Raw genomic sequence first — 27,330 nt, forward strand, 5'->3', positions numbered from 1 at the left:
TAAGTACATATAATCATTCATGATTAAGTTGTGTGAAAAACTTTTTTTATAAAATAAAATGCAAATGACGCAATGAAAGTTAACTAACTTTCACATAACGACCTCAAACCTCTCCCTTAAGGGGGAACGCAGGCAGAATTGGTCAAAAATGGTAAAAAAAACTTTTTCCACCAAATAGTTCCATAGCATGTTAGCAATACTGTCTCAAATTTTCACAGATTAATTCGAACTACAAAAAAAAGCTGTCTTGTTTCAGTCACTTTGCAGCGCTACACCCACTTTTCTAGATGATACTCTTCTTGTTTGCGATGTTTTATTACTTCCTGCAGTCATAAAAGCATAGGAAAAGTATAGAACACTGTGGACCTGTTTACATCGTGTTATCTTTGCCTTCCACTAGCTATCTTTAGCAGCTGTTATTGCCTGTGGTGCAGAAATACAAACGTTTCAGTTCTGCTGTTAGCATGAGAATTACGACTGTGTTCAAGCTTTTTTTCTATGATTTACCATTTACAATGCCAAGATATAGTGGTACAGTTTTTAAGAAACAGGCTAAAGCACACCACTTACGTGCGAATAAACAGTTTCTACAAGTGAGTCGACAACATTCAGCGGAAGCTAAGACGAAGAGCAGTTCACAGAAGAAACTTGGAATTGGTGGAGTTTCAGTCCACTAAAGACAAAGTGAATAGTGGTTTTAGGATAACTGATTTAGAAATCATGTGTTCTATATTAGAAATATGAGCGCATGTGGTAACAGTGGCAATAAATCTTTAAGATTATATGACAGCAATGACAGAGATGTAATGTGTGTAATATGCACTTGCTTTGTGACAGCTGTCAAACTGACATTCAAGTCAAAACATCAACTGCTAAGAATTGGATGTATGAAGCCAATACAAGATTCTGCTATAGGATGAGATGTGTTCATGTTGTAAGGGAAGGTAGCAATTTGTTTTGTGCAATAATGAATATGCTATCTCCATTTGCCTCGTACTAAACACTAAACAATCATCTTCTGGATGCCTTGGGAACAGAATGCAACAGCAGTTTGCCAATGCAACTGCAGTTTGTCAGCAGCAGTTTTATTTAACAAAGACATTCAGACAGGTTTAAATGACCCTTTGCCTTCTACAGATCTGTGTGTTTCATGTGATAGCACATGGATGAAAAGGGGCCACACCTCCCTACACGGTGTTTCATCAGTTAGAAGTGTTGACACAGTAAAAGTTTTGGATTTGCAGTGATGTCCAAATATTGCTCTATTTGTGCACAGAGGAAGGCATTAGACAATAAGGAAGAAGAGACAATGGCACATAAAACACAAAATAATCTGCAGCAAGCATTATGATGGTGCTAATGAAATTAATATTTCATCGGAGCGATATGAGGTGTGGAATTAGATATGTGAAATATCTTGGTGATTGAGATTCTAGTGCTTTCAAATCTGTTTTAAAAAGCAAGCCATATGGACATGGATGCAACATTGAAAAGAGCTAGAGTGTGTGCGGCACATTCAGAAGAGGATGGGTGGGAGACTTCTGACACTGAAACGAGAACAAAAAGGTGTAAAACTCAAAGATGGAAAGCCACTGGGTGGCCCACAATGCTTGACTGACAAAGAGATCTGCAATTTGAAAATAAATTATGGCAAAGCAATAAGGCAAAAACTGGAGATTTGAAGGCAATGCAGAAGAAAATGTGGGCAATATTTTTTCACAAGTTGTCAACTAATGAGAAGCCAGTACATGAATTGTGTGATATATCCTGGTGAAAATACACAGGCAAAAGTAGAAACCAAAACCTATTCATGTAAATACAGACTTCCTGAAGCAGTCTTAAACGCCATAAAGCCAACATTCCAGTTTCTAGCTCATCCAGATTTGTTAAAGAAATCTACCCATGCATGGTGGAACACAAAACCCGAAAGAGAGCTTCAACAGTCTCATTTGGAAGAGATGCCCAAAAACAACATTTAGCTCATCTACTGTTGTTAAAATTGCCTCATATGATGCATGTCTGGTGTTTAATGATGGTAACATTGGAAGAATAAGGACACTTACTGGACTAGGATTTGTTGCAGGTTGCTTCACCAAGAAGCTATTGAATAAGACAGATACTGCGTGTGTTCCACGTTCTGAACTGTCTGTGAAGGATATAGCCCAAAAGGGCATGCCAGAAACATCAGATGAGAAGGAAACAGGTACATGAAGATCAAATGTATGGTTATGGTCAATATTAAGGTACTAGTTTATGCTGTAAATCCTTATAAAATCTTTTATGTGCACTTCCCAGAACTTTCATTTTTTTGTGTACAAGGAACATTTTCCCCCAAAACATTGGAGATAGAGAAGTGAAATTTTCTGCAGACTTTGTTCATAGTATTACAACTTCCTGTGGTACAAATTTTTTACTTTCCTGTGAAACCGAAATTGCTTTGTTTCATACGCATAATTTTTTAAAATAGATTGCAAGAGCTCTAAAACTGATATCAAAAACCTGTTCCACACATTTGCTTATTTGATTACTAAGAATTACCTACCACAATATGAACGTTGTAAGTAAAGTAATTTTTGTGAAAATGTTCCTTGTGTGATAGCATGTGTTGCGAAAATTTCCAACATGCCAAGATCAAATTTTCTGAGAAAAAAATTTGAAAAAATTCCAGAATGTAGCCCATAACATAATGTGGAAAATTTGGAACTATTATATTTCAAACACCAAAAACTGTGTTAGGTTATGTAAACACAACCATTTTCTCCAATGTCCCCCCTTAAGTATATCTCAGTTTCAGGAATAATCACTGAAATGCTTTGTTTTCAAATGTGACATAAATAGTTAAAACTGGTAGGCCCGTGTAAGTCACTGGTTGCTAGCTAATGAAATGCTATTGCCAGTCTTATTGCTGTTGTTTCCCAAGCAGGAAAACTAAAACCTTGCTGTGCCCTTCTACTCAAAACATCTTAACTTTGTATTCTTGTACATCTGTTATTTAGATACTTCTTTACCTGAGTCGCTTTTGCATTTCTGATTTCTGCTGTCTTTTCACCACAACAAAGGCAGTACATGCTCCCAAGCAAAGAAGGGGATCTATAGCAGACTGCTTGCACAATGAGGCAATGCTTGGACATGAGAACACCCACATGTAAGCATTATTTTCACAAATTTTTGTGCAGGCCCTTTCATGTCAGTGATTGCAGATGAAGCAAGATTATGATTACTGGACGTAAACTACTAAACACCACAGATTGAACATACACAAAGCACTAAACATCTCAAGTTTAGAATGAAAACAAGAAAAACATCAAGCATGGAGAGAAGCTAACATACCCAACAATTAAGATCTCTCTAAAATGTGTCTTTTGTACTATCTGTTGTGATAAAGTATCGGGAAACAACTTCGGCAGGTGAATGTACTACAGAGCATTTCTTGGAGTTAGGTTCTGGTGTTACTTAGTAACTGATTATAAAATGGAAAGAAGGCAAATTATGTAAACCTTGACTAGAGTGCAATATTGTCATGTCAAAACCACAGTTAAGTCCAAGTCTGAAGGCAAGGTCCTCAACAAAGTATAACACTTAGAATCAAAGCAAATTTATTATTTATCACACCATTGTACAGTCAAAACAGAACTGACAAATCTTGGACAAAGAATGCTAGTATTTGTAACACTATCGAATATTCCAGATATAAAAACATTACAAACATAAAGACCTTCCTTTAAATACAAAATAAATAATTGCCGATGGTCAAATTTGAACCAGAAACCCATAGACCGCCAGCCAGTGCCACTAACCACTATACCACACTGCACAGATTAAGTTTCAGACAGGCACAATTAAAAGATACAGACGTAAAGCTTTCGGACACAGACTTCATCAGCAAAAGAGAAAAACACACCATTCACTCACACACAAGGAAGCACAACTCATGCACACATGACCACTAACTTTGGCAGCTCGGGCCAGAATGCAACTATCACGTGGGATGACACTGCTGCTTGTATCGTGAGTGATAGCTGCATTCTGGTCCGAGCTGAGGAAGTTGGTAATGATGTGTGCTTGCTTATGTGTGTTAATGGTGCGTGTTTCTCTTTTGCTGATGAAGGCTGTGGCCAAAAGCTCTGTGTAAGTATGTTTTAATTGTGCCTGTTTGCAACTTAACGTAACTTCTTTATGATAAGTAGCAATCTATCTTTTCCTACATTGTTTATATTCCTACCAGGAGTTCTCATTGTTTGATTTCACATTAAAAAAATTATGCCATAACAATCAGTATGAAACAGTAATAACCAGTGCAGCACTACAATTATAAAAGTGATTAACAATGGATGGATCAAATTGTGAGACAGGTTTTATGGTTCTTAGATTACTAAAATTGTGTGTTAGGTATCATTAGATATGACTGTTTTTCCATGTAAGAGAAAGAGTGATGGGTGATGTTAACTGGAGTGATTCAGCTAGGACTGCTCTGGATGTACTTATGTCAGTCTGCGATACCATACCATTGTCATTATTAGAAACTACTTTTAATATAAGTTCATATAAACAATTCACAATGCATATCTTTAAGTAGATCATTAACATACTACACTGTAATTTATGTAACAACATAGGTATCTCCATAATTACTTTGACTTGTAAATAAAAATGTAAAGCTCCTGTATACATACTTTAAATTTCTTTGACAAAGGGAGACGATGAAGGATTCTCAAACTTGTTTCATTCATTAAGCACACACATGAAAACTGTCTGTATGATGACTAATCCGAATTTTTTTAAAAAAGTGATATTGGCAGTATGATATAATCCTTTTAAAATACAATACTACACTGCTAATACCAAACTTACACTTTAGCACACATATCTGGTCAAAAGTATCTGGACTCCTATTAGTGCACATTAATATGGGGCATGTCACTCTTTCACCTTTATGATGGCTTGAACTCTGCTGGGGCACATTCAATGAAGTGTCTGTGGAGAAATAGCAGCCCATACTTCCTCAAGAGCTAAAACCAGAGAAGGTAGTGATGTAGGACACTGTGGTCTGGAGAGAAGTCCGTGTTCACACTTATCACAAAGGTATTCCATTGGGTTAAGGGGAGGTCCTGGGCAGGCTGATCCATTTCAGGTAATGTTACTGTCTACAAACCATTATCTCACAGATACTGCTTTATGACTGGGTGCAATGTCATGCTGATACAAACAGTCATGGTCTCCAAACTGCTCCTCTACTGTATTCAGTACACAATACTGTATAATGTGTTCATATTCATCTGCCTGTAGCATGTTCTTAATCACAGTAAGGGGAACATACCCTAACCAGGAGTAACACCCCCATATCATGGAAACACTTCCTCTGTTTTTCACTGTTGGCACTCCACATGATGGCAGGTAATGTTCTCCAGCTGTTCACCCAACCCATACCCTTCCATTTGACTGCAACAGGGTATAGCGCGATTCTTCACTTCAAATCACTCATTTCCAGTCATCCAATTCCCAGCAGTGTCACTCCTTACACCAACTTAAGTGTTGTTTAAAACTAAATATAGAAATTGTGGCTTAGTAATGTCTGTGCAGGAACTATGGTGGCAACAGGAAGCTCTAAATCAAGTGTTAAAAACATTCTCCAGACTGTCAACAAATGACATGGGAATGCCTGCTGCGACTTGGTAAAAAAAACTGATGAGAACTGGTGTTATCAACAAGAACCCATCACAAAATGCGAAGTGCAAAAATTCATGTAAAGGATCAACACTTCGATAATATATCCAACATTCAAGCCAACGTGACCCCTGAGTTGAACAACACTAGGTAGAATTACTGAAGCATTAAAACCACAATCTTGCTATTTTTTTTATTAATCTAGCCTAGAAACTGATTGGGGTTCTCTATTTACATTTTTTGCTCTTTTATTTTATAGTCATCCAGACAAAGTAGACAATTGTCTGAATCACTTTTGGAAAATGTTATACACTACTCTGGTTCTTTGATGGGGAAATATCTACTTTGTTTGCACCAGAATTGACCCATGAAATGTTTATCTAACAGAACAATACTCTTCAGTTTACGAAAAAGATAAGATCTCCACTATGTTTATAACAGAAACTGTTTCACAAAAATGTTTCCCATAGTATTTGTTAGGATAATTTTATGCAGGCTTGCAGAAAAATGCAATTCTATGATACATGATGGCTAAAGACAATTTCAGTAACAAATGTCAAATCCTTGTTTCATATTTTACAAGAGTCTGTATTCATAAACACTAAGACGATCTAATAAGGAGCTTCATAATTCTGATGATGAGGGTAATTCCAATATTGGATCATAATGATATCACTGTGTAAATCGATCTGAAATTTCCTGGCAGATCAAATAATATGCCATATGCTACGACTCCACCACAGTCCCTGGCCTATCAAAATTTATTTTCACACTCACTCAATGCCAAATGAAAAAATTATTTTAGATTCAATCAATAAGTTGTGACAATCTCCAAAATGTCCTTTGCCACAAATTTGTTTCTCCAGTTTATTAAGGAAGAAAGAGAGACAGGTTGATGCCGAAAGAAAAATCGAGAGGCACTTCTGGGCAACATAGTGAGTAGAGACACTGTCTGCAAAAGACACTGGGTTCCAGTTCGCACAAATTTTTGATCTGTCAGAAAGTTTCAGTTCACCATCTTCTCTACCCAGAATGAAATAATCTTTCAGGGATCACAGCAATCATATTATGTTATAAAGGCATTGTCTCAACTAGGGTCTAAGTGAAAGGAATTTACCTGGTGATATCTTCATCTTTGCTAGAAGTTTCTGCAGAATGTGAGTGTAGTTTATCATTTTCCACAGAGTTCTGAGTCGTCCAAGTACTGGTAACTGTTGACTTAGATGGGTCAGTAGACCTAAGAGATGAATCAATTTCAAGTTTTTTTAAACTTCTGGATAACAGAGTCTCAAAATCAATCTTGACTGTAGGTTCTGAGTCTTGTTCTGTAATGGTACAATTTTCTGCACTCTGAGCTGCTTCCAAAGAATTTGCACTAAACACAAAGACATCTGGCGATTTGTGTTCATTTTCAAACTTCCTATTGTAATCACTAGCCATATTTGCCTCTTTGTTATCATCAATTCTACTTCCATCAATGACCTCTCTGACAGTCTCTGAAGTTATTCTCTCTGATCTCTGAGCATGGTGTTTAAGATTATCTTCCAAAACTTCACCATCCAAAGTTGTCTGAGTGCACTGACTTATTCCACAGGGCTTAACTTCTTGATTTGTTACAGTTATTTTATTAGATTCCAACTCTTGTTCTGCATCTATTACGCCTGTTGTACAGTCTTCTATATTCAATAAATCCTCAGTGGACTGAGTAATCTCACAAATATCTGGTGTAGGACTGGCAAATTTCCCCGAATTATTAAGACCAGTAGAAAAGGGTCCTGCAGAATTTGAAAAGGACCTATGATTTGGAGCAGATTTTACTTCACTATATCTTGGAATCCATGGATTATTTTGGTGCTGATACACAAATGCTCCATCCAGTACTGACAATCGTGGATCAACAACAGCAGGTAATCGAGATGTAGTAAAGGCCACAAACGGGTTTTGGATCGGGGTAAAGCCAGGAGGTGGAATAGGTGTTACGCCAACAATAGGTGTCAGGGGGAACTGTTGTGCGTTTTGGGCTGGATGAAACCACGATGCCTGTCCTGCTTGTACTAATGCTGATACACCACTGACAACTGGACGATTCCCAGAAGCGATCCATGGAGGACTGACGCTAATATTACCGAGGTTCCACATATTATGTGCATACAAACCATGATGTGCAAAAGATGTACCTTTACTATTATTACAAGGTGCTGTGGCGGCATGAGGACTCTCATTCTGGCTGTTATCTGGCACAAAAGTAGTATGACTGCTACCAGTCTGGGCTTTGCCTGACTGTGGTGAAACACTGTTACGTGATGGTAATTCTTTTGCATCACATGTTGAAGCATTTTGCATTTTACTACCTAACTGTACACTTCCAGTATTTCTTTTAAGATGATCTGAGTCAAACAGTGTTGAATATTTGACATCTTTCCATGTATTTGGAATTTTCTTTAGATTTTGAGATGTATCGCCTTCACTGGAAGTGCTGGGAGAAGAGCAAATAGAGGTGGGTATTATAAGTGGCGCTCCCCAAACTTTAGAAATATCTTCCTTAGATGGTGAATGTCCAATTTCTGAGACCTTGGTACCACTTGAACTTGTACAAAAAGCCTTCTCATACCACTTATTTGCCGATCCGTCGGTTAAAGTGGTAGTTCCAGGCTGACTCTTTTTTTCTGGTTCTATATTTCGTTCTTTCACATCGCCACCAAAGAATGATACAGGCCCTTTCCATTTATCATATGTAGGTATTGTAACAGTACTCGACACAGATGAGCAATCATCACCATTTGTAAATTTCTGCCCATGAGAAGTTTTTCCTTCTGATTTCCAATTATTTGTTTCAAAATTGTTTGGAAATCCCAGTTCAATGGAAACAGCACGTGAGTTCTGCAGCTTATCCTAGAAAATGAAACAAAAAACCATTACTAGTGAATACAACTCTTTAGAAAATAAAAATGACAAGGGTTTCAAAACTCATCTCCACAACAAATGAATCGCAATGTAGTTTTCTTACATCTTTTCTGGAACCACTGAAAGGTAAAGGCCCTTTCTCTTTAGTACAAGCAGATGCTGTAACACTACTTGGCACAAGACAACTGTCAACACCATTTGTGAACTCCTCGGCATGAAAAGTTGTTCCATCTGATTTCCAAGTATTCATTTCAAAATCATTATTTGATAACTCAAGTTCACTTTTGCCAATGGAAACATCAGTTGATTTCTGTGGTGGATCCTAGAATACAAGACAAATAACACTAACTCACTGGTAAATGTGACTTTACAGATAATCTGCAAAAAAGAAAAATTACAAAGTCTTCAAAAGAAAATGGCTGTAACAAGAAACAGCAATACATTAAAGTGAATCCACATAATGAGAATTCATTTTTTTCAGTGACAATAGGAGACTTGAAAAATAACAACTATTAATTTTTAATGCAGAAAATACATCACTGCATTTTGTGAAAACTGTAGTAAGCCGTGAGTTCAAATTTACATCACAGTTAAATACTGATAGTTTCGAAAAATAGTTACTTTACTGTTAAAAAATCTGCCACAGGACATAATGAACAGCTATTTTTTACTCATGTGATGGTTTCATACAGCTGATTCCAGATACGACGTCAGCATCACTGGCTACATATGTAACTGGCTTTATCTGCAAAGTGATGTCCTGAGTAAAAGATTTCCGCCAACCTGCATATTTTCTCTTCATATGGAAGGCGTGTCACAGTGTTGTGTCCTTTTAAAAACATCAACATCTGTGTGACTATTCTCCAGTCACACTTAAGGGTTTGGCAGAGGGTTAACAGAACTACTTCCAGACTATATTTCGACATTTTGACTCTCTAAGAGTATGACGAAAAAGTGAACACCTGTATCTTTTCATATGAGCCCTGATTTCTCTTACTTTATAATGACAGTCATTTTCCCCTGTGTACTTGAGTCATTACATATTCTGGCATTCGAAGGACAAAGCTGATGATTGTAACTTCAAGAAAAGATCTCACCACAATGAAAAATGCTGCAGTTTTGTCCTCCTTTGACATACATCACTGGCCCTATTTGGTAAGGATCCTACAATGTGCAGCAATACTTCAGGCATAGTACAGGTAGTCTCTCTAGTACATTTGTTGCATCTTCTAAGTGTTATGTGAACAAAACGTAGTCTCTGGTGATGGTTTCAATTTATGTCATCCATAATTCTAATCCCTGGGTATTAAGTTGAATTTATAACCTTTATTTTATGTATCATGTAATCTAAAATAACAATTTTTAAATACTTATGAGGATCTCATAATTTTTATTGTCAAAGTCAATTGCCCTTTTTGCATCAAGAAAAAACCTTGTCTAAATCATTTTGCAATTCAATTTGACCTTTTGTTGACTAAACATGATAAATGACAATGTTATCTCCAAACAATCTAAGAGGGCTGCTCAAATTGTTTCCTAATTTGTTTATATAGATTAAGAGCAACACAGGTCTATAACACTTCCTAAGGGAACCAGAACTATAACTTTGATTTCAATACACAACTTCCTGTCAGTTACTATGAATTCTGATTTTTCGGACTGGAAATCACAAATTCAGTGGCACAGGTGAGACAATGCTGCATAGGTACAAAATCTGATGAGAAGCCATTTGTGAGGAACAGTGTCAAAAGCTTTCTCTAAAACTCAAAACATGGAAACAATTTGAAATCACTTGCAGATGGCACAAATTACTTCGTGTGAAAAAAGAGCTAGTTGTATTTCACAAGAATGGTGTATTCTGAATCCACATTTTTTGTGTGACAATAGATTTTTTTCTTCAAGGCATTTCATAATGCTAGGGATGCCTACATCAATGTTCTATATGGAAGTCTGCAAACCATTTAAACAAAGGATGTCTGTACGATCCTCCTGTGTGAATGACTTTTTAAGTGAGAAATTTAAGACTTTAGCTTTTTACTGCTATACCTCACTGGCTGACAAGTGACTAGATAGAAGCCTTTGACCCACTAAGTGATTTTATACAGGGCCAGAATTTTCTCTGGTTTTGGGCGAGATCATTCATCGAAGTAACGGTGGAAGCAGTTGTATGCTTCACACGCCTATCTTTTTTAGACACACAAATTTCTCTACTTACTGTACCTACCTGGCATCTCCCCCTTCATCTCTTTCCACCACTCATCCTGAAAGCAGGTAGGTCTATGTCCACAAATTCATACGTACTTCCTAAGATGCTTCAAACTGAATGGCAGAGGGTACTTAGCACTGTACGGTTTCTTATCACTCCAATTACATACAGAGTGCAAGAAAAACGATTGCTTAAAACTTTGGTGTGCCCTGTAACTTGCAAAATCTCATGACAAGGTCCCTATGGGAGTGATTAATAGGAGTCTGAAGAAATCTCTATGCATTTAATACTGGTTCTTGAAATTTGGTAATACGACTTTTGTACGATAATTGGCAGTGGAGGTAGCCAGAAACATTCACGCTATGTAAGGGCATAATGCCATTGGACAAAGCACAGGAAGGAAATTGTTTTCTCATTTTAAGGAATATTGTTTTGACATTAGTGACTCCTCACATTTGGGGAAGACCTTTGGGGTTTGATAAATATCATTTAAACACACATTGATCTAGGTCAGTGTACTCAAGAAATCGCAAATGTGATGAACTGTTATCATTTCACCATCGTGCGATTTTTGTATGCAATGGGGAAGGTTCAAAAATTGGGTGTATGAGTGCAGCAAGCTCTAAGCCAAAATTACAAAAATCAGCGGGTGGTCTTACAAACATCTCTGCTTGCTCATCATCAATTGGCTCATGAATGGCACCACCCATTCCTACCCTATATCGTTACTGGTGAAAGAAATTGTACCTCTATGCTAACATAATGAAAAGAAAGGAATGTGAGTCCAAACAAAGCAGCAACTCAACTCCCCATATGAAGACATGCATGCATCCACAAAAGATAATGTTATACATCTGGGGAAACAGTAACGGTGTGGTATACTACTAATTGCTTCCCCAGAGGGTAACCATCCAAGAACTGAGATGTCTCGCAGACGCAATCCAAGAACTACAAGCAGGAAGACTGCAAAAAGTGATGCTACTCCACAATAATGCCCACACACATTCCGACAGACTCACAAACAACACTATACAGGAGCTGCGTTCGGATGTCATTCCACATCCGCCTTATTTACCTGATCTTGTGCCCTCAGATTTTCACCTTTTCCACTCCCTGTCAAACAACCTACAAGCAACTTCCTTTCCGGATGAAACTGTGTTCTGAACATTGCTTTACATGGTCTCTGCCTCAAAACCACAGTTTCAGAATGGAAAAGTGACCCAAGTATTGACAGGCAGCTGTAAATAGGGTAGGAGAATATATTATTCATGTTATGTGTATCTGTTGTGTTTGTTAAACTTACGGAAAAATGCTAGTAACTTATGCACCAACTTAACAGGACATCAGTTCTGCTATTTGGGCAGAAAAATAACTGATGGCAGCCGAAGTAAAGAGGATATAAAATGTAGAGTGGCAAAGACAAGAAAAGCATTTCTGAAGACGAGAAATTTGTTAATATCAAATGTAGATTTAAGTCTTAGGAAGCCTTTTTCTGAAAGTATTTGTATAGAGTGTAGCATATATGGATGTGGAACATGGAAGATAAACAGTTTAAATACAGAGAATAGAAGCTTTTGAAATGTGATGCTACAGAAGAATGCTGGAGATTAGATGGGTAGATCACTTAAGTAATGAGGACACTGAATTGAATTGGGGAGAAAGGAAATTTAAGAACACAGCCTAACTGGAAGGAGGGATCAGATGATAGGACACATTCTGACACATCATGGGATCACCAATTTAGTATTGCACATCAAGGGACCACCAATTTAGTATTGGAAGAAAGCGCGGGATGTAAAAATCATAGAGGGAGACCAAGAGATGAATACAGTAAGCAGATTCAGAATGATGTAGGTTGCAGTAGTTATTCAGAGATGAAAAACCTTGCACATGGACAGCTGCATCAAACCAGTCTTAAGGCTGAAGACCACAACAACAAATCCTATATGATCTTACCTTTGTTAATACATGTGTAGTACTGAGAGTAATGGTTTTTGGAAGCAAAGACATACTGCAAGTACATAATTACCCGTACCTTGGGCTTTCAAAACGTTATGTGAGAAAAGTGCAAAGTAGGTTTTGCACAATTTAGGCTTACAGAATCCAAACTGGTTGCCATAGGAGAAGTAATTCTGTTCATGATACTTCACTGTGTTTGAGCTGGGAATATGGTCTATGATTCAACAACATATGGATGTCAATGAGACAGGATGAGAGTTGTGCGTATCGCTTCTGCTACTATTCTTGCAGGCAACGTGACCTTTGCTTTTTACCAACCACTGAGCACTTTCTTTAAGCGGATCTATGGCACAATATGGTTAATGTAGGCAATGTCTACGCTGCAAATTCTGTATAGAATCTGACAGGATTTCCACTAAGTCTTGTTTAACTTTAATGATTTCAACTGAAACTCAACACAACAGAGACTAATGTCCGTATCACCCACCTTTGCAGTGGTTTGAGAATTAACTTGTGCAGAACTTCCATATCTTCTTTAATAAATAAACATTTGGAAACTGGCTTCATAATTTTTTGTTTCGCTTTGTTCCCCTTAATTTCAGTTCCTTTATCAGCTTATACATGACCACATTTTTCTTTGGTTTTTGGGAAAGATCTTTCAACAAGATTATCTTTCATCTTGTGGGTCACAGCGACCTTTCCAATCCTCTTTGGTCATTCAGGAAGAAATTAATAATCCCGAAAACTCGTGTTGTGTACTTTTATGTGTGTATTATATATATATACCAACAATTAAAGGGAACAGACATGGGTACCAGGATGGCCCCCTCGTACGCCAACCTATTCATGGGTCGCTTAGAGGAAGCCTTCTTGGTTACCCAGGCCTGCCAACCCAAAGTTTGGTACAGATTTATTGATGACATTTTCATGATCTGGACTCACAGTGAAGAAGAACTCCAGAATTTCCTCTCCAACCTCAACTCCTTTGGTTCCATCAGATTCACCTGGTCCTACTCTAAATCCCATGCCACTTTCCTTGACGTTGACCTCCACCTGTCCAATGGCCAGCTTCACACGTCCGTCCACATCAAACCCACCAACAAGCAACAGTACCTCCATTATGACAGCTGCCACCCATTCCACATCAAATGGTCCCTTCCCTACAGCCTAGGTCTTCGTGGCAAACGAATCTGCTCCAGTCCGGAATCCTTGAACCATTACACCAACAACCTGATAACAGCTTTTGCATCCCGTAACTACCCTCCTGACCTGGTACAGAAGCAAATAACCAGAGCCACTTCCTCATCTCCTCAAACCCGGAACCTTCCACAGAAGAACCCCAAAAGTGCCCCACTTGTGACAGGATACTTTCCGGCACTGGATCAGATTCTGAATGTGGCTCTCCAGCAGGGATACGACTTCCTCAAATCCTGCCCTGAAATGAGATCCATCCTTCATGAAATCCTCTCCACTCCACCAAGAGTGTCTTTCCGCCGTCCACCTAACCTTCGTAACCTCTTAGTTCATCCCTATGAAATCCCCAAACCACCTTCCCTACCCTCTGGCTCCTACCGCTGTAACCGCCCCCGGTGTAAAACCTGTCCCATGCACCCTCCCACCACCACCTATTCCAGTCCTGTAACCCGGAAGGTGTACACGATCAAAGGCAGAGCCACGTGTTAAAGCACCCACGTGATTTACCAACTGACCTGCCTACACTGTGAAGCATTCTATGTGGGAATGACCAGCAACAAACTGTCCATTCGCATGAATGGACACAGGCAGACAGTGTTTGTTGGTAATGAGGATCGCCCTGTGGCTAAACATGCCTTGGTGCACGGCCAGCACATCTTGGCACAGTGTTACACCGTCCAGGTTATCTGGATACTTCCCACTAACACCAACCTGTCAGAACTCCGGAGATGGGAACTTGCCCTTCAGCATATCCTCTCTTCTCGCTATCCGCCAGGCCTCAATCTCCGCTAATTTCTAATTTCATACCTCACCTGTCTTTCAACATCATCTTTGCCTCTGTACTTCCGCCCCGACTGACATCTCTGCCCAAACTCTTTGCCTTTACAAATGTCTGCTTGTGTCTGTGTATATGCGGATGGATATGTGTGTGTGTGTGTGCGAGTTTATACCTGTCCTTTTTTCCCCCTAAGGTAAGTCTTTCCGCTCCCGGGATTGGAATGACTCCTTACCCTCTCCCTTAAAACCCAAATCCTTTTGTCTTTCCCTCTCCTTCCCTCTTTCCTGACGAGGCAACCGTTGGTTGCGAAAGCTAGAATTTTGTGTGTATGTTTGTGTGTCTATCGACCTGCCAGGCTTTTGTTTGGTAAGTCTCATCATCTTTCTTTTTAGATATATTTTTCCCACGTGGAACGTTTCCCTCTATATATATATTTCCCACAACACACAATTACTACCACCATGGCTATTTTGCCATCTCGTCATCCTGCTTCAACTCTATCATATGTAGCAACAAAATACATAAGAAGCACACACAGAATGTGGATGTCTCTGAAGACAAGGTGATGAAACAATGAGTAATGAGAAACTGTAATCTATTAGTTACACACCATCAATGTATCTTATTTGATTTTTTGAAGCATATTGTAAGATCTTCATGTCTTTCATATTACCACTCAACTTCATTATCAGCTGTAGAGTTTTTTGTTTCGAAGAAAACATTAATATCACCAGAAATAGCAACACTAGGCTTGTAATCCCAGGCACAGGGTGCATAGAATGGGAAGTTGTAAAACATAGGCGAAAATAGTATGTTTTATTGCACAATAATTACAGTGTTTCACCAGTAACATATGGTCAAGTGAAGTTAAATTAAAATTAAATGCAGCCTATGAAATAGTGTCAGTCAGTCAGTCAGTGAAAGTCATCAAAGAAAAACAAGTTCAAATGAATACAATCCGCATCCACGATAATTCAGTTTAAGGACTACAATAGCGCGCCCTTGATGAATTGTATGGAGATTAGACCATTAATAACATTTTGAAGTGTACAATCGAAACTTTAGCACTTGAAATGTGCCATTTAGAACATAAGAAATAATGTTACGTCAGAAATTGTCTTGATACACAACAATTCATAGGGACACACTTCTATAGCATTGCCCCTCATCTACAACTACTACTATACTTCTCAAGTGGCGGAAAGTGCTTTATGTATACTGTCATTAGCTCCTTTCCCTGTTCCAGCTGTGAATGGTGTGTGGAAATAACAAGTGTTATTAGGCACCCACATGGGCTTGAATCTCTCTTTCTTCACACTTGTGGTCCTTTCGTAACATATATGTAGGAGGAAGGAATATTTTGACTGAATCTTATAAGGAAGTGGTGGTGTTGTGGTCTTCAGTCCAGTGTTATTGTGGTCTTCAGTGCAGAGAATGGTTTGATTGCAGCTCTCCATGCTGCTCTATCCTGCACAAGCCTCTATATCTCTGAATAACTACTGCAACCTAAAATTCTTTTTAATCTGTTTAGTGTATTTGTCTCTTGGTCTCCCTCTATGATTTTTACCCTCCATGCTTACCTCCAATTCTAAGTTGGTGATCCCTTGATGCCTCAGAACATGTCCTACCAACCGATCCCTTCCTCTAGTCAAGTTGTGCCACAAATTCCTGTTCTCCCTAATTCTATTCAGTATCTAAGCATTAGTTATGTGATCTACCCATCTAATTTTCAGCATTCTTATGTAGCACCACATTTTGAAAGCTTCTATTCTGTTCTTGTATAAACTAGTTATCGTCCATGTTTCACTTCCATACATGTCTACACTCCATACAAATACTTTCAGACAAGACTTCCAGACACTTAAATCTATACTTGATGTTAACAAACTTCTCTTCTTCAGAAACACTTTCCCTGCCATAGCCAGTCTACATTTTATTTCCTCCCTACTTTGACCATCACCAATTCTTTTATTCCCCAAATAGCAAAACTCATCTACTACTTTAAGTGTTTCATTTCCTAATCTAATTCTCTCAGTATCACCTGATTTAAGTAGACTACATTCCATTATACTCATTTTGCTTTTGTTGATGTTCATCTTACATCCTCCTTTCAAGACACTGTCCATTCCTTTCAGCTGCTCTTCCAGGTCCTTTGCTGTCTCTGGCAGAATTACAGTGTCTTTGGCAAACCTCAAAGTTTTTTATTTCTTCTCCGTGGAATTTAAGTCCTACTCCAAATTTTTCTTTTTTTCCTTTAGTGCTTGCTCAATACACAGATTGAATAACATCGGAGACAGGCTACAACCCTGGTCTCACTCCCTTCTCAACCATTGCTTCCCTTTCATGCCCCTCAATTCCTATAACTGCCATTTAGTTTCTGTAAAAATTTTAAATATCCTTTTGCTCCCTGCATTTTACCCCTGCCACCTTCAGAATTTGAAAAAGAGTATTCCAGTCAACACTGTCAAAAGTGTTCTCTAAGTCTACAAATGCTAGGAATATAGGTTTACCTTTCCTTAATCTATCTTCTAAGGTAAGTTGTAGGGTTGGTATTGCCTCGTGAGTTCCAACATTTCTACGGAATCCAAACTGATCTTCCCCAAGGTCAGCTTATACCAGTTTTTCCATTCGTCTGCAAAGAATTCATGTTAGTACTTTGCAGCCGTGACTTATTACACTGATAGTTCGGTAATTTTCACACCTGTCAATTATTATACTATTCTTGAAGTCTGGGGTATTTTGCCTGCCTCATGCATCTTTCTCACCAGAGAGTTTTGTCATGGGTGGCTCTCCCATGGCCATTAGTAGGTCTAATAGAATGTTGTCTACTCCCAGGGTCTTGTTTTGACTTAGGTCTTTAGGTGCTCTGTCAAATTCTTCACGCAGTATCATATCTCCCATTTCATCTTCATCTACATCCTCTTCCATTTCCATAATGTTGCCCTCTTGTACATTGCCCTTGTACAGACCTTATTTACTCCTTCCACCTTTCTCTTTTTTGCTTAGGACTGGTTTTCCAAATGAGCTCTTGATACTCAAACAGGTAGGTCTCTTTTCTCTAAATGTGTCTTTAATTTTCCTGTATGCATATCTATAGGAAAGTACACTCTCGGAATTTTAACAGTAAACCATACTGTGATGCACACTACCTCTCTTTTAATGCCTGCTACTGGTGTTGGATGAGCATCTTTGTGTTGACTAACTCTTACTGAACAATGCTGTGATGAAACATACTGCTCTTTTTTGTATTTTCTCTATTTGTTCTATCAGTCCTATCTGGTAACAGTATCAGATTGGTGAGAAATACTCGCATATAGATCAGATGAGTCTTTTATAAGCTACACTATGTGATCAAAAGTATCCGGACACCTAGCTGAAAATGACGTAAGTTTGTGGTGCCCTCCATCAGTAATGTTAGAATTCAATATGGTGTTGGCCCACCCTTAGCCTCGATGACAGATTCCACTCTCGCAGGCATACGTTCAATCAGGTGCTGGGAAGTATCGTGGGGAATGGCAAATGATGTTCACCGGGCATTCACTATACCCACACCCTCCCATCAGATTGCCACATTGTGTACCGTGATTCGTCACTCCACACAATGTTTTTCCACTGTTCTATCATCCAACGTTTACACTCCTTACACCAAGTGAGGCGTTGTTTGGCAGTTACTGGTGTGATGTGTGGCTTATGAACAGCCGCTTGACCATGAAAGCCAAGTTTTCTCACCCCCCCTAACTGTCATAGTACTTCCAGTGGATCTTGATGCAGTTTGGAATTCCTGTGTGATGGTCTGAATAGATGTCTGCCTATTACACATTATGACCCTCTTCGACTTTTGGCGGTCTCTGTCAGTCGACAGATGAGGTCAGCCTGTGCGCTTTTGTGCTGTACGTGTCCCTTCACGTTTCCACTCCACTATCACATCAGGGACAGTGGACCTAGGGATGTTTAGGAGTGTGGAAATCTCACATACAAATGTATGTCATAAGTGACACCCAGTCACCTGACCACACTCGAAGTCCATGAATTCCGCGGAGTGCCCCATTCAGCTCTCTCACGAAGTCTAATGACTATTGAGGTCACTGATATAGAGTACCTGGCAGTAGGTGGCAGCACACTGCATGTACTATGAAAAACTTATGTTTTTGGAGGTGTCAGGACACTTTTGATCACATAGTGTAGCTCCTGTGTGAGGCAACTACACTTCCTGAGGATTTCCCAATGAAACTCAGTCTAGCATCTGCCTTTTCTTCAGTTAGTTTTATGTTGAAGTCCTACCACCATTCACATATTCACTAATATTTAATGGATATGATTATTTCTAGCAACTGTTCAGTGATCATGTAATCATACAATAACAGGAATTTCTGCCTACTTATGTCATATACTTTAAAATTTTAACAATATTATGTAAAGGACAGTTGCTACTTACTATGTAGTGGAGATGCTGAGTCACAGATAGGCACAACCAAAAGACTGTCACAAAATAAGATTTTGGCAAAGAACTGTGCCGAAAGCTTATTTTGTGCAGCATCTCTGCTATAGGGTGAGTAGCAACTATCCTTTTCATAATATTGTTACATTCCATCCTGGATTTTCCATTGTTTGATACATTAATTTTATTTATAATAGGATCATTTCCCAATCCCTGTACCAAGCACCATTCCTCCACAGTTCTTTCGCATATTGCTACCATTTTCTGGCACTGTTATTTTTCTATATTCAACAGTGTAGATTGTGCACAGCCTCACAGAGCTTCTGATGTTATCTGCTACATCATTTATGTGTACTGCGAACAACAATGGTCCTGTAACATGCCCTCGGGGTACACCTAAAAATACTTTATTTTCTGGAGATTTATCTCAGTTAAGAATGATCCAACAATTGAGATACAATGTGTGATGATGTTTTAATACACCCACATATATTCCTGTTATCTCACCCACTGACTTTTATTTCTTTCTACACCTCAAGAATAGGAATGTTTGTCAAGAGGTTCAAGATAAAGAAGTACTGAAAACTTTGAATAAGATTGGCTTAAGTGCCATGTGTTTTCTACTACTACTACTACTACTACTACTACTACCACCACTACTACTACTAGAAGTAGTAGTAGTAAGGAAACAACATATATTTCGTTTTGTCATAATTCTGATAGTACACAGTTATGACCTAGTAAAAGTAGAGCGTTTCAACTTTTGATTGCTGGCTGTTTGTCATTCGGTCCACCCCACTTGCAGCTGCCCCATGCCTGAACGCCTAGTACTGTACAATGATGTAAGAGGTTTTGAAATACTGTTTTGGCATTGGTATGAGTAAAATGCTTTGTTAGTTATGTCCAAGTGCACAGTTTCTAACCTGCAGCTGGTGCCAGAGATTTCTTTCTTTGATCTGAACATTATTATGTGACCGTACACAAATGTAGTGTAAATGAATGAAACAAATGCATGTGTCATTAAAGAAGTAGTGTGTGGCTATTTAATTATTAACAGTGCTGGTGTGTGTCATTTTCTTTGGATTTTAAAACTAACACTGTTAAATGCAGGAGATGTGCTATCTTCAATGTCACTGGCATGATTAAATTGTAAATCGAAACTCACTACATTTCATAATAATTCTTCAGTTGCTAAGGCTTATTCATTTTGATTTTAAGCATGCAATCTCAATATGAGAATAGTGTTAAAATAGGACAGTTCTGGTTGTCACTCTAATGTATAGTACTTAGTAATTGGGGATTTGGCAGCTGCTGTGAGGCAGAACAGATGAAACAAATTGTGTATGCAGAAGTATTTTGAGGTGGTCATACCTGCATACTATCAGAATTTTGGCCCAAATTTTCATGTGGGATCGATTTCTGGGGCTAATATCTGACACATTTCCCTCCTTCCTCCTTGAAATATGAGGTCAAGTTGCTTGCCCTGTTTCTTTGTCAGTTTCACTCATAATTAAAAAAATGATTTTCAATAAAACAATAATAAATAGCTAGTTTCAAAATATCTAATTTTTGTAATTGGCATTCCGACTACTTTATGCAGTATAATTATATCTTTGGGCAAGAGGTGGAGACTGTAGTCAGTCAGTAAGTGCAGCAATATTTGGCATTGCTCGTTTTATGGTAGTCATGGACAGAAAATTTTGATGAAAGTAAAATTACAGCAGGACGTCCTCCTTTAGTGTCCAAATTTGTGATTTTTTGAAAATACTAACACAGAGGAAAATACACTGTATCGTGACTTTCTGCAATGAACAGATAACAATTTTTATTGTAGTATAGAATAATTAAAAACTTACATATTTGAACTTTGCGTGTCCTGTAAGGACAAGCTGATCATTTATGTGGACATCATCTTCTCCAGAAGTGTCCACGAGCCCCACTGAAGTAAGATTATCCTGCAAGTGAAAAAATATACAAAAATCAAAGGAATGAAATTTCCAATAAAGAAAACTGTCTGCTGGCTATGTTCTGTCAACATATTGCAGTATAGCGATACTGTATTTTTACAACAAGATAATGGCATGTTTTTTTGAACAGTTTATTTTCTTCATATTTAGTACTGCCCTGAGCAAACCATTTTCTTATTTTTGGTTTTATCCATACAGGGGTCCCTTTCACTCAATGTAAAGAAGGGGTGGCCATGAATTCAGCTCGTGAGCCATGCCTTGGTAGGAGTGCCATCCCTCACCATCAAGGAAAGCTACCTGGGAGTGAGGATGGGGAAACGAAGGCACACTGCACTTAAATGGCAATGCAACCACACTGCATATGACCTGGCTTTAAATTTCAAATTTCTCAACAACGTAGATCACAGATAAAACAAGTTTTTGAATGATGTAATTATTTTTGGTGTGATGAAGACATAATATTTTCATCTGGTACAATGTGTTGGCATACAGAGAGACAAGGACAATTTCACATATTTTCACACTGAGGTTGCCACATAATCGTAACTTATTTAGTTTCATAATCAAAAAAAGGTCTTTCACACACGTATGTTGAGTTAAATATTGTAGTATTTTTGCAACCTCATTATAGAGGCGTCGAAACTCTGAGTTACACAATGTAGACTTCCTCGACAGTTTAAACGTAAGAGGATTTGTCTTTAATATGGGAAATACACTGCAGATCAATCAGTTCATCTGTGCATGCTGAAAGGTACTTTCACCTGAAATGGCACGTGGTTGTGGAAACAGTTTGAAAATAGATGTAAGACTCATAGTGTCTACAAAACGTTTAGGAAACTAACCTTGTAATTTTTTCAAAGCCACAATAAATTCTTCAAATCTTGTGTTTATTTTAACACCAGTGAGCTTAGGGAACTGGACTATGCTTGTCAAAATTTGCCCCTACCACAAAGTGAGTTTCTTTTTAAATGCTTCCCCATCAAATCAGAAATTAATTGTTTCCCAGTTTGCAATGTCTTACTGTGGGCAGTGTGCAGCGAAGTTCATTTAAAATGTGAGGTCTGCAATCAATTCTGGATGTTCTAAGTTTCATTCCTGACACTTTTTCCCTTCATAAATTCAACAACAGATCGTTTTAATTCAAAAAATCGTTTCAGGCACACCCCTTGACTTAATCAACGTGCTTTGCACTGATATATAAAGTCTCCATCTTCTTCATTCAGTTCCACTGAAAACTGTGGGAACTGACAGTGGAATAATAAATGCAACTGCATATATTTTACTATTTGTACCACAAATTTCTTCACGTTCTCCATGTCTGCAAATTTAGCACAAAGTGCTTCTTCATGCACAAAACAATGAATCCCATCTGTTGATCATTGTTATTTTTTACTCTTTCATTGTGAACTAAATTTTAAATTTTTTTCTGCATGGTATTGTAATGGCATTTCACAACAAATTTGCAGTACCCATTCTCATCCCTTCCTTCTGCCATTCTCATTCGGTTTTAAAGGCTTGTGCTGATAGATCATTATACTGCCTCTTTTTGTGCAAACAACCACTGAACCTTTGAATGCGCTTCATACCGCAAACAAATAGCAAAGGGTGAACAGCTCTGACCCCATGATTCTGTCAGTCATACTGAAGAGAGTTGTGCTGATCAAAAAATGCCACACCACAATACTAAATGGAATGTGCTGCATCAGGTTCTTCTGGGAAGAACTGAGCAATGTTGAGACAGACTGAGCCTCAGCCTGCACATACGGTTCACATATTGTTTGGCATGTCGTGGTCGGCCCTGTTATAAAGGATGAATTATACTGAAGAGTAAGTAATATTACACATGTGTTAGAGGAACTAGAAATTTTGAACAGGGAAGTACAAAGGCCCAATATAGATGTAGTGGTGGTCAGTGAACTGAAATGGATTGAAGATACGAAATTCTGGTCAGACAAATATAGGGTGATATCAAAAGCAACAGAGGATTTGTTATGAATAGGAATCTATGGCAAAGAGTGAATTACTGTGAATAGTTTAGTGATAGGGTTGTTCACACCAGAATCGACAGCAAACCAACAGCAATGGTCTAGGTACACATGCTGACAAAGCACTCAGAAGATGAAGAGATAGAGACATTACATGGAACAAATGACAAATGAAGAAAAGCCAAGCTGAAATCGTTGCAGGAAAAATTTCAATAAAGATAAAAAGAAATGGTCATTGACGGCCTGATTCAGCATGTAGAAGACTCAAGACAACCTTTAGTGCAAATTAATAGCAAGTGTGCAAACAGTAAGAATGCAATAAAAATTCCACTGTTAAATGTAGAGGAGAAAGAGGATAGGTGGAAGTGTACAGTGGAGGCCTCTACAGGGAGACGACTTCTGTGATGATGTGTTGGGGAGGGGGGGGGGGGGGGGGGGAGATAGTCAATTTGGGATGGAAGACATAGGGGGTCCAGAGCTGAAGTCAGATTTTAACGTATTTTCAAAGACTTTTATTCAAATAAGCAGAAGGAATAGACAACATTCCTTTGGAATTTATAAAGTCATTGAGGTGAAATAGCACAAATGACTATTCAAGTTGGTGTGTAGAAACTATTAAGAGTTGTGAGACATTCTGTCAGACTTTCAGAGAAGTATCATCCGCATAATCCTGAAGATACCCATGGCAGATACGAATGAGTACTGTCACACAATCGGCTTAGCAGCTCAACACCCAAGCTACTGGCAAGAATAACAGACAAAAGAACAGAAAAGAAAATTGAGGATCTTTCAGAGACAATCTATCTGGCTTTAGGAAAGATGAAGACATCAGGGAGGCAGTTCAGATATTGCACTTGACAACGGAAGCAAGATAAATGAAGACATGTTTGTCAACATAGAAAAGGCAAAGTTAATCGGAGAAAGATCTTCAAAAGTCTGAGAAAAACAGCAGTAAGCTAGAGGGGAAACAGTGGGAACAATAAGAATGCAAGACTATAGAACAAAGTGCTTAGATTAGAAAGGGTGTAAGACAGGGATGCAGTCTTTCACACAGTCTTTCACCACTACTGATGAGTTTATATCCCAAAGAAACAATGATAAAATTGGTGAAAGGTTGAAGTATGGGATTAAAATTCAGGGTGAAAGAACATTGATGCTAGGACTTGCTGATGAGATTGCTAATTCCCGTAAAACTGAAGAACTGCAGGACTTGTTAAATGGAATGAACAATCTAATGAGTAAAGGACATGAACTGAGGGTAACCCAAAGAAAGACAAAAGTAATAATGAGGAGAAGTAATGACAGTAAAGATAAAATTACCATCAAAATTTTTTAACAACAAGCAAGGGCATTCATGGTTGAAAGAAGTCTACTGCTATCAAATACAGGCTTTCCGTCTCATCCCATCCGGTAAGTCTCCCCTGACCCTTGGTTCTGGGTGACTTTCCTGAACTGCATCCCTTTCCCAAAACTTCTCCAGTTCTTTTCTTCACTCCTCTTCCTTCACCTTCAGCGAGAGGAAGAGCCACTGGCTCCAAGAAGGAGCTTGTAAAAGCTAAACCTTTTTGCGTGTGTGTGTGTTCTCCTGTCACCACCTGGTGAGTAGATTTTTTAGCTATCCATTTACAATATACTGTGAATAATTGATTATTTTTGTTGTTATAAATACAGGGTTTAATTTGTGGAAGAAATTTCTGAGAATGTAAATTTGGAGTACAGCATTCAAGGAGAAAGCAAGAGGGGCCATGCTTTTGAGATGCGTTGCTATTCAACAGGGGTGGCCTCTTACATTACCTTTGGGACCCACAAACTTACGGAACTCTTTTGAAGTGAGCTGCATTTTTTAAGGGGCTAATAATTGACATCAATGCAGAAACACTATTTTAAAAATAACGTTTCTGAACTATTTTATTACACAACAAGAAACTGGAAGTTACATTTGTGATATGCTTTTTAGAGTGTTTACTTTTGCTGTGATTTGTTTGAAATCTGGGTGATAATTGGTGAGCACGCTTTGTACAAGTACACTTACATAATAATCAGAGAGAACAGATTGATATTTACATCTGATGAAATTCAGGGCCGAGTACCGTGGTTCACACATATAAGTGGTCCCAAAAATACAGATCAACCTCTTCGTATACACTCTTGTCAGTGGATATTTTTCTTCTGGAACCTCCTTCCGAAATTCAACAGCTGAACAGCTCTACATTTCAGGTCCTTCAGTCATTCATCCTCTTGAAGTTCCAGTAATTCAAACTATAGAGCAGCTGAATCCTCAGTAATTTGCAGTGAAATGGGATGGCCATCTTCCACACCACCAGCAAGGGCAGGATTTTGCAAGAATGTGTCCTCAAATCACTAAATTTGACATTTATTTCTTCAGCATGGGCAGACATTCTACTTAAATAATCGAAACTGGAGCTGAACTACGGGAAGACTTTAAGCAATTTCCTTCAAGCTTATGAAATGAGCGAATGTTTTTGTCTCAAGGTATTTCCGAAAGAGTCAATTTGTTACGAAAGCTGAACACAGACTGCACTAAATCAGAAAAAAATTTATCTATTCCTTGTAATGATGTGTTGAGCATCTGTAAATCGTCGGTGAAGAAACAATACCGTGTCAGTAGCAAAATAAGAATTTTACATGAGAGACAAAAAACTGTCTAAAATGCCTAATATATTTCACAGCGGCACTAAATTTGCATCGTAGCACTACGAGGAAATATTGGATTTTTTTAAAAAAAACTTTAGAAAGCTTAATTATGGCACATACGCAGAATTGTCTCTGTATTTATGCAATTATCTGTTGCTTACGTGGTATTTGTTTGTCAGTCTCCTGGCGCAACTTGACACATTTACATTGGTATTTGGTGCTGAGGAAGCTAGTAAGAACATGTTTTGGAGCAATAATCATTTTTTATTGAAAGATTTCATAGAAACATTTTAAATAAACATACTGTTTACATATGAAACTTCCTGGCAGATTAAAACTGTGTGCCCGACCGAGACTCAAACTCGGGACCTTTGCCTTTCGCGGGCAAGTGCTCTACCAACTGAGCTACCGAAGCACGACTCACGCCCGGTCTCACAGCTTTACTTCTGCCAGTATCTCGTCTCCTACCTTCCAAACTTTACAGAAGCTCTCCTGCGAACCTTGCAGAACTAGCACTCCTGAAAGAAAGGATATTACAATCTTTAGGAAGAACAGATTTAAGTTGTTGTAAATGATCCCATTTGGATTTCTTGATTTTCAGTCTTTCCTTGTATAGTTTCGGGAAGCAAACACCTCCAAGAATTTTCCTCAGACACTTCGGTAATTCTTGTCACACCTCGTTGAAAGAGCACTTGTAGTAAGTAATACCATTTGGGCAGTACTGTAGCGCCCTCAGATCGGTGACTGTGGACTCATTTTTCTACAGCTCTTCCAGGCCTAATTGAGTCATACAGCCAAAAACTTTTCTCTGTGTAGTTGATGATAATCTAGGTAATGGACTTCATATGGCTGTGGCTTTTTACTCGCTTCTTTAGATATCATAGCATATTGGCTAGGAAGTGTAACTTCACGTCCTAAGCTTGCACTCAATGGAACTGTGAGAACTGAGTCACATTCCATCTGAGAATGGCCTTTCTCCAAAAACTTTTGTGTAATCAATACTCCAGTATCAATTGCTAATCTTAAAAGAGCATTTGATAATATCACATTTCTGTTCTGATATGTGCAGCCGTCAGAATACAGAATGACTTGAATGGGATTTTCCTTAATCGTTCTGGATGGGGTGTCCACGATGCAAGAGGCAAAACAAGATGCAACCAAATCACCTTGCGTTTCACTGAACCAGTAACATACTGCATCACGACTTTCTAAATTATACATAGTAAAGTTATGAACAGCCAACTTTGTTTTATAATAAACTGCACTGTCACTTAAAAGTGGAGCTACTTTCATGGCCTGTAAGTCCATGGTGTACACTGAGCAGAGCTTCTACTGGGCTTCTTTCTTGTCAGCATCTTTTTGCATCCTTGACTGCTTCTTCTATTCTGTGTGTTGCTTCCAGACGTCTTCACTCAAGTTACCAAGCATGTAACTACAACACAAGTCACACTGGTCTTTCTCGGGGGAAAATAAGCTAATATTACCATCTTCTAAAATCAAGCTGAAGGTAGCCCAACTTAATGATGAAACCTTCTCTGCAGTCGGCCGCGTTGGCTGAGCGGTTCTAGGTGCTTCAGTCC

General features: G+C 38.5%; 1 protein-coding gene across 1 annotated transcript in view; it reads right to left on the reverse strand.

The window, feature by feature from the left end:
- LOC126161691 (uncharacterized) overlaps positions 1-27,330 on the reverse strand; it is a 302,362-nt gene that overhangs the window by 34,414 nt on the left and 240,618 nt on the right. Inside the window, exons 14-16 of the mRNA XM_049917707.1 lie at positions 21,000-21,098; positions 8,672-8,890; positions 6,782-8,556 (exon numbers count right to left, since the gene is read on the reverse strand). Of these exons, the coding sequence (XP_049773664.1) occupies positions 6,782-8,556; positions 8,672-8,890; positions 21,000-21,098 (2,093 nt within the window). The remainder of the gene's footprint in view (positions 1-6,781; positions 8,557-8,671; positions 8,891-20,999; positions 21,099-27,330) is intronic.

This window comes from Schistocerca cancellata, chromosome 2 (genome assembly GCF_023864275.1).
Source record: "Schistocerca cancellata isolate TAMUIC-IGC-003103 chromosome 2, iqSchCanc2.1, whole genome shotgun sequence".
Classification (NCBI taxonomy): Eukaryota; Metazoa; Arthropoda; class Insecta; order Orthoptera; family Acrididae; genus Schistocerca; species Schistocerca cancellata.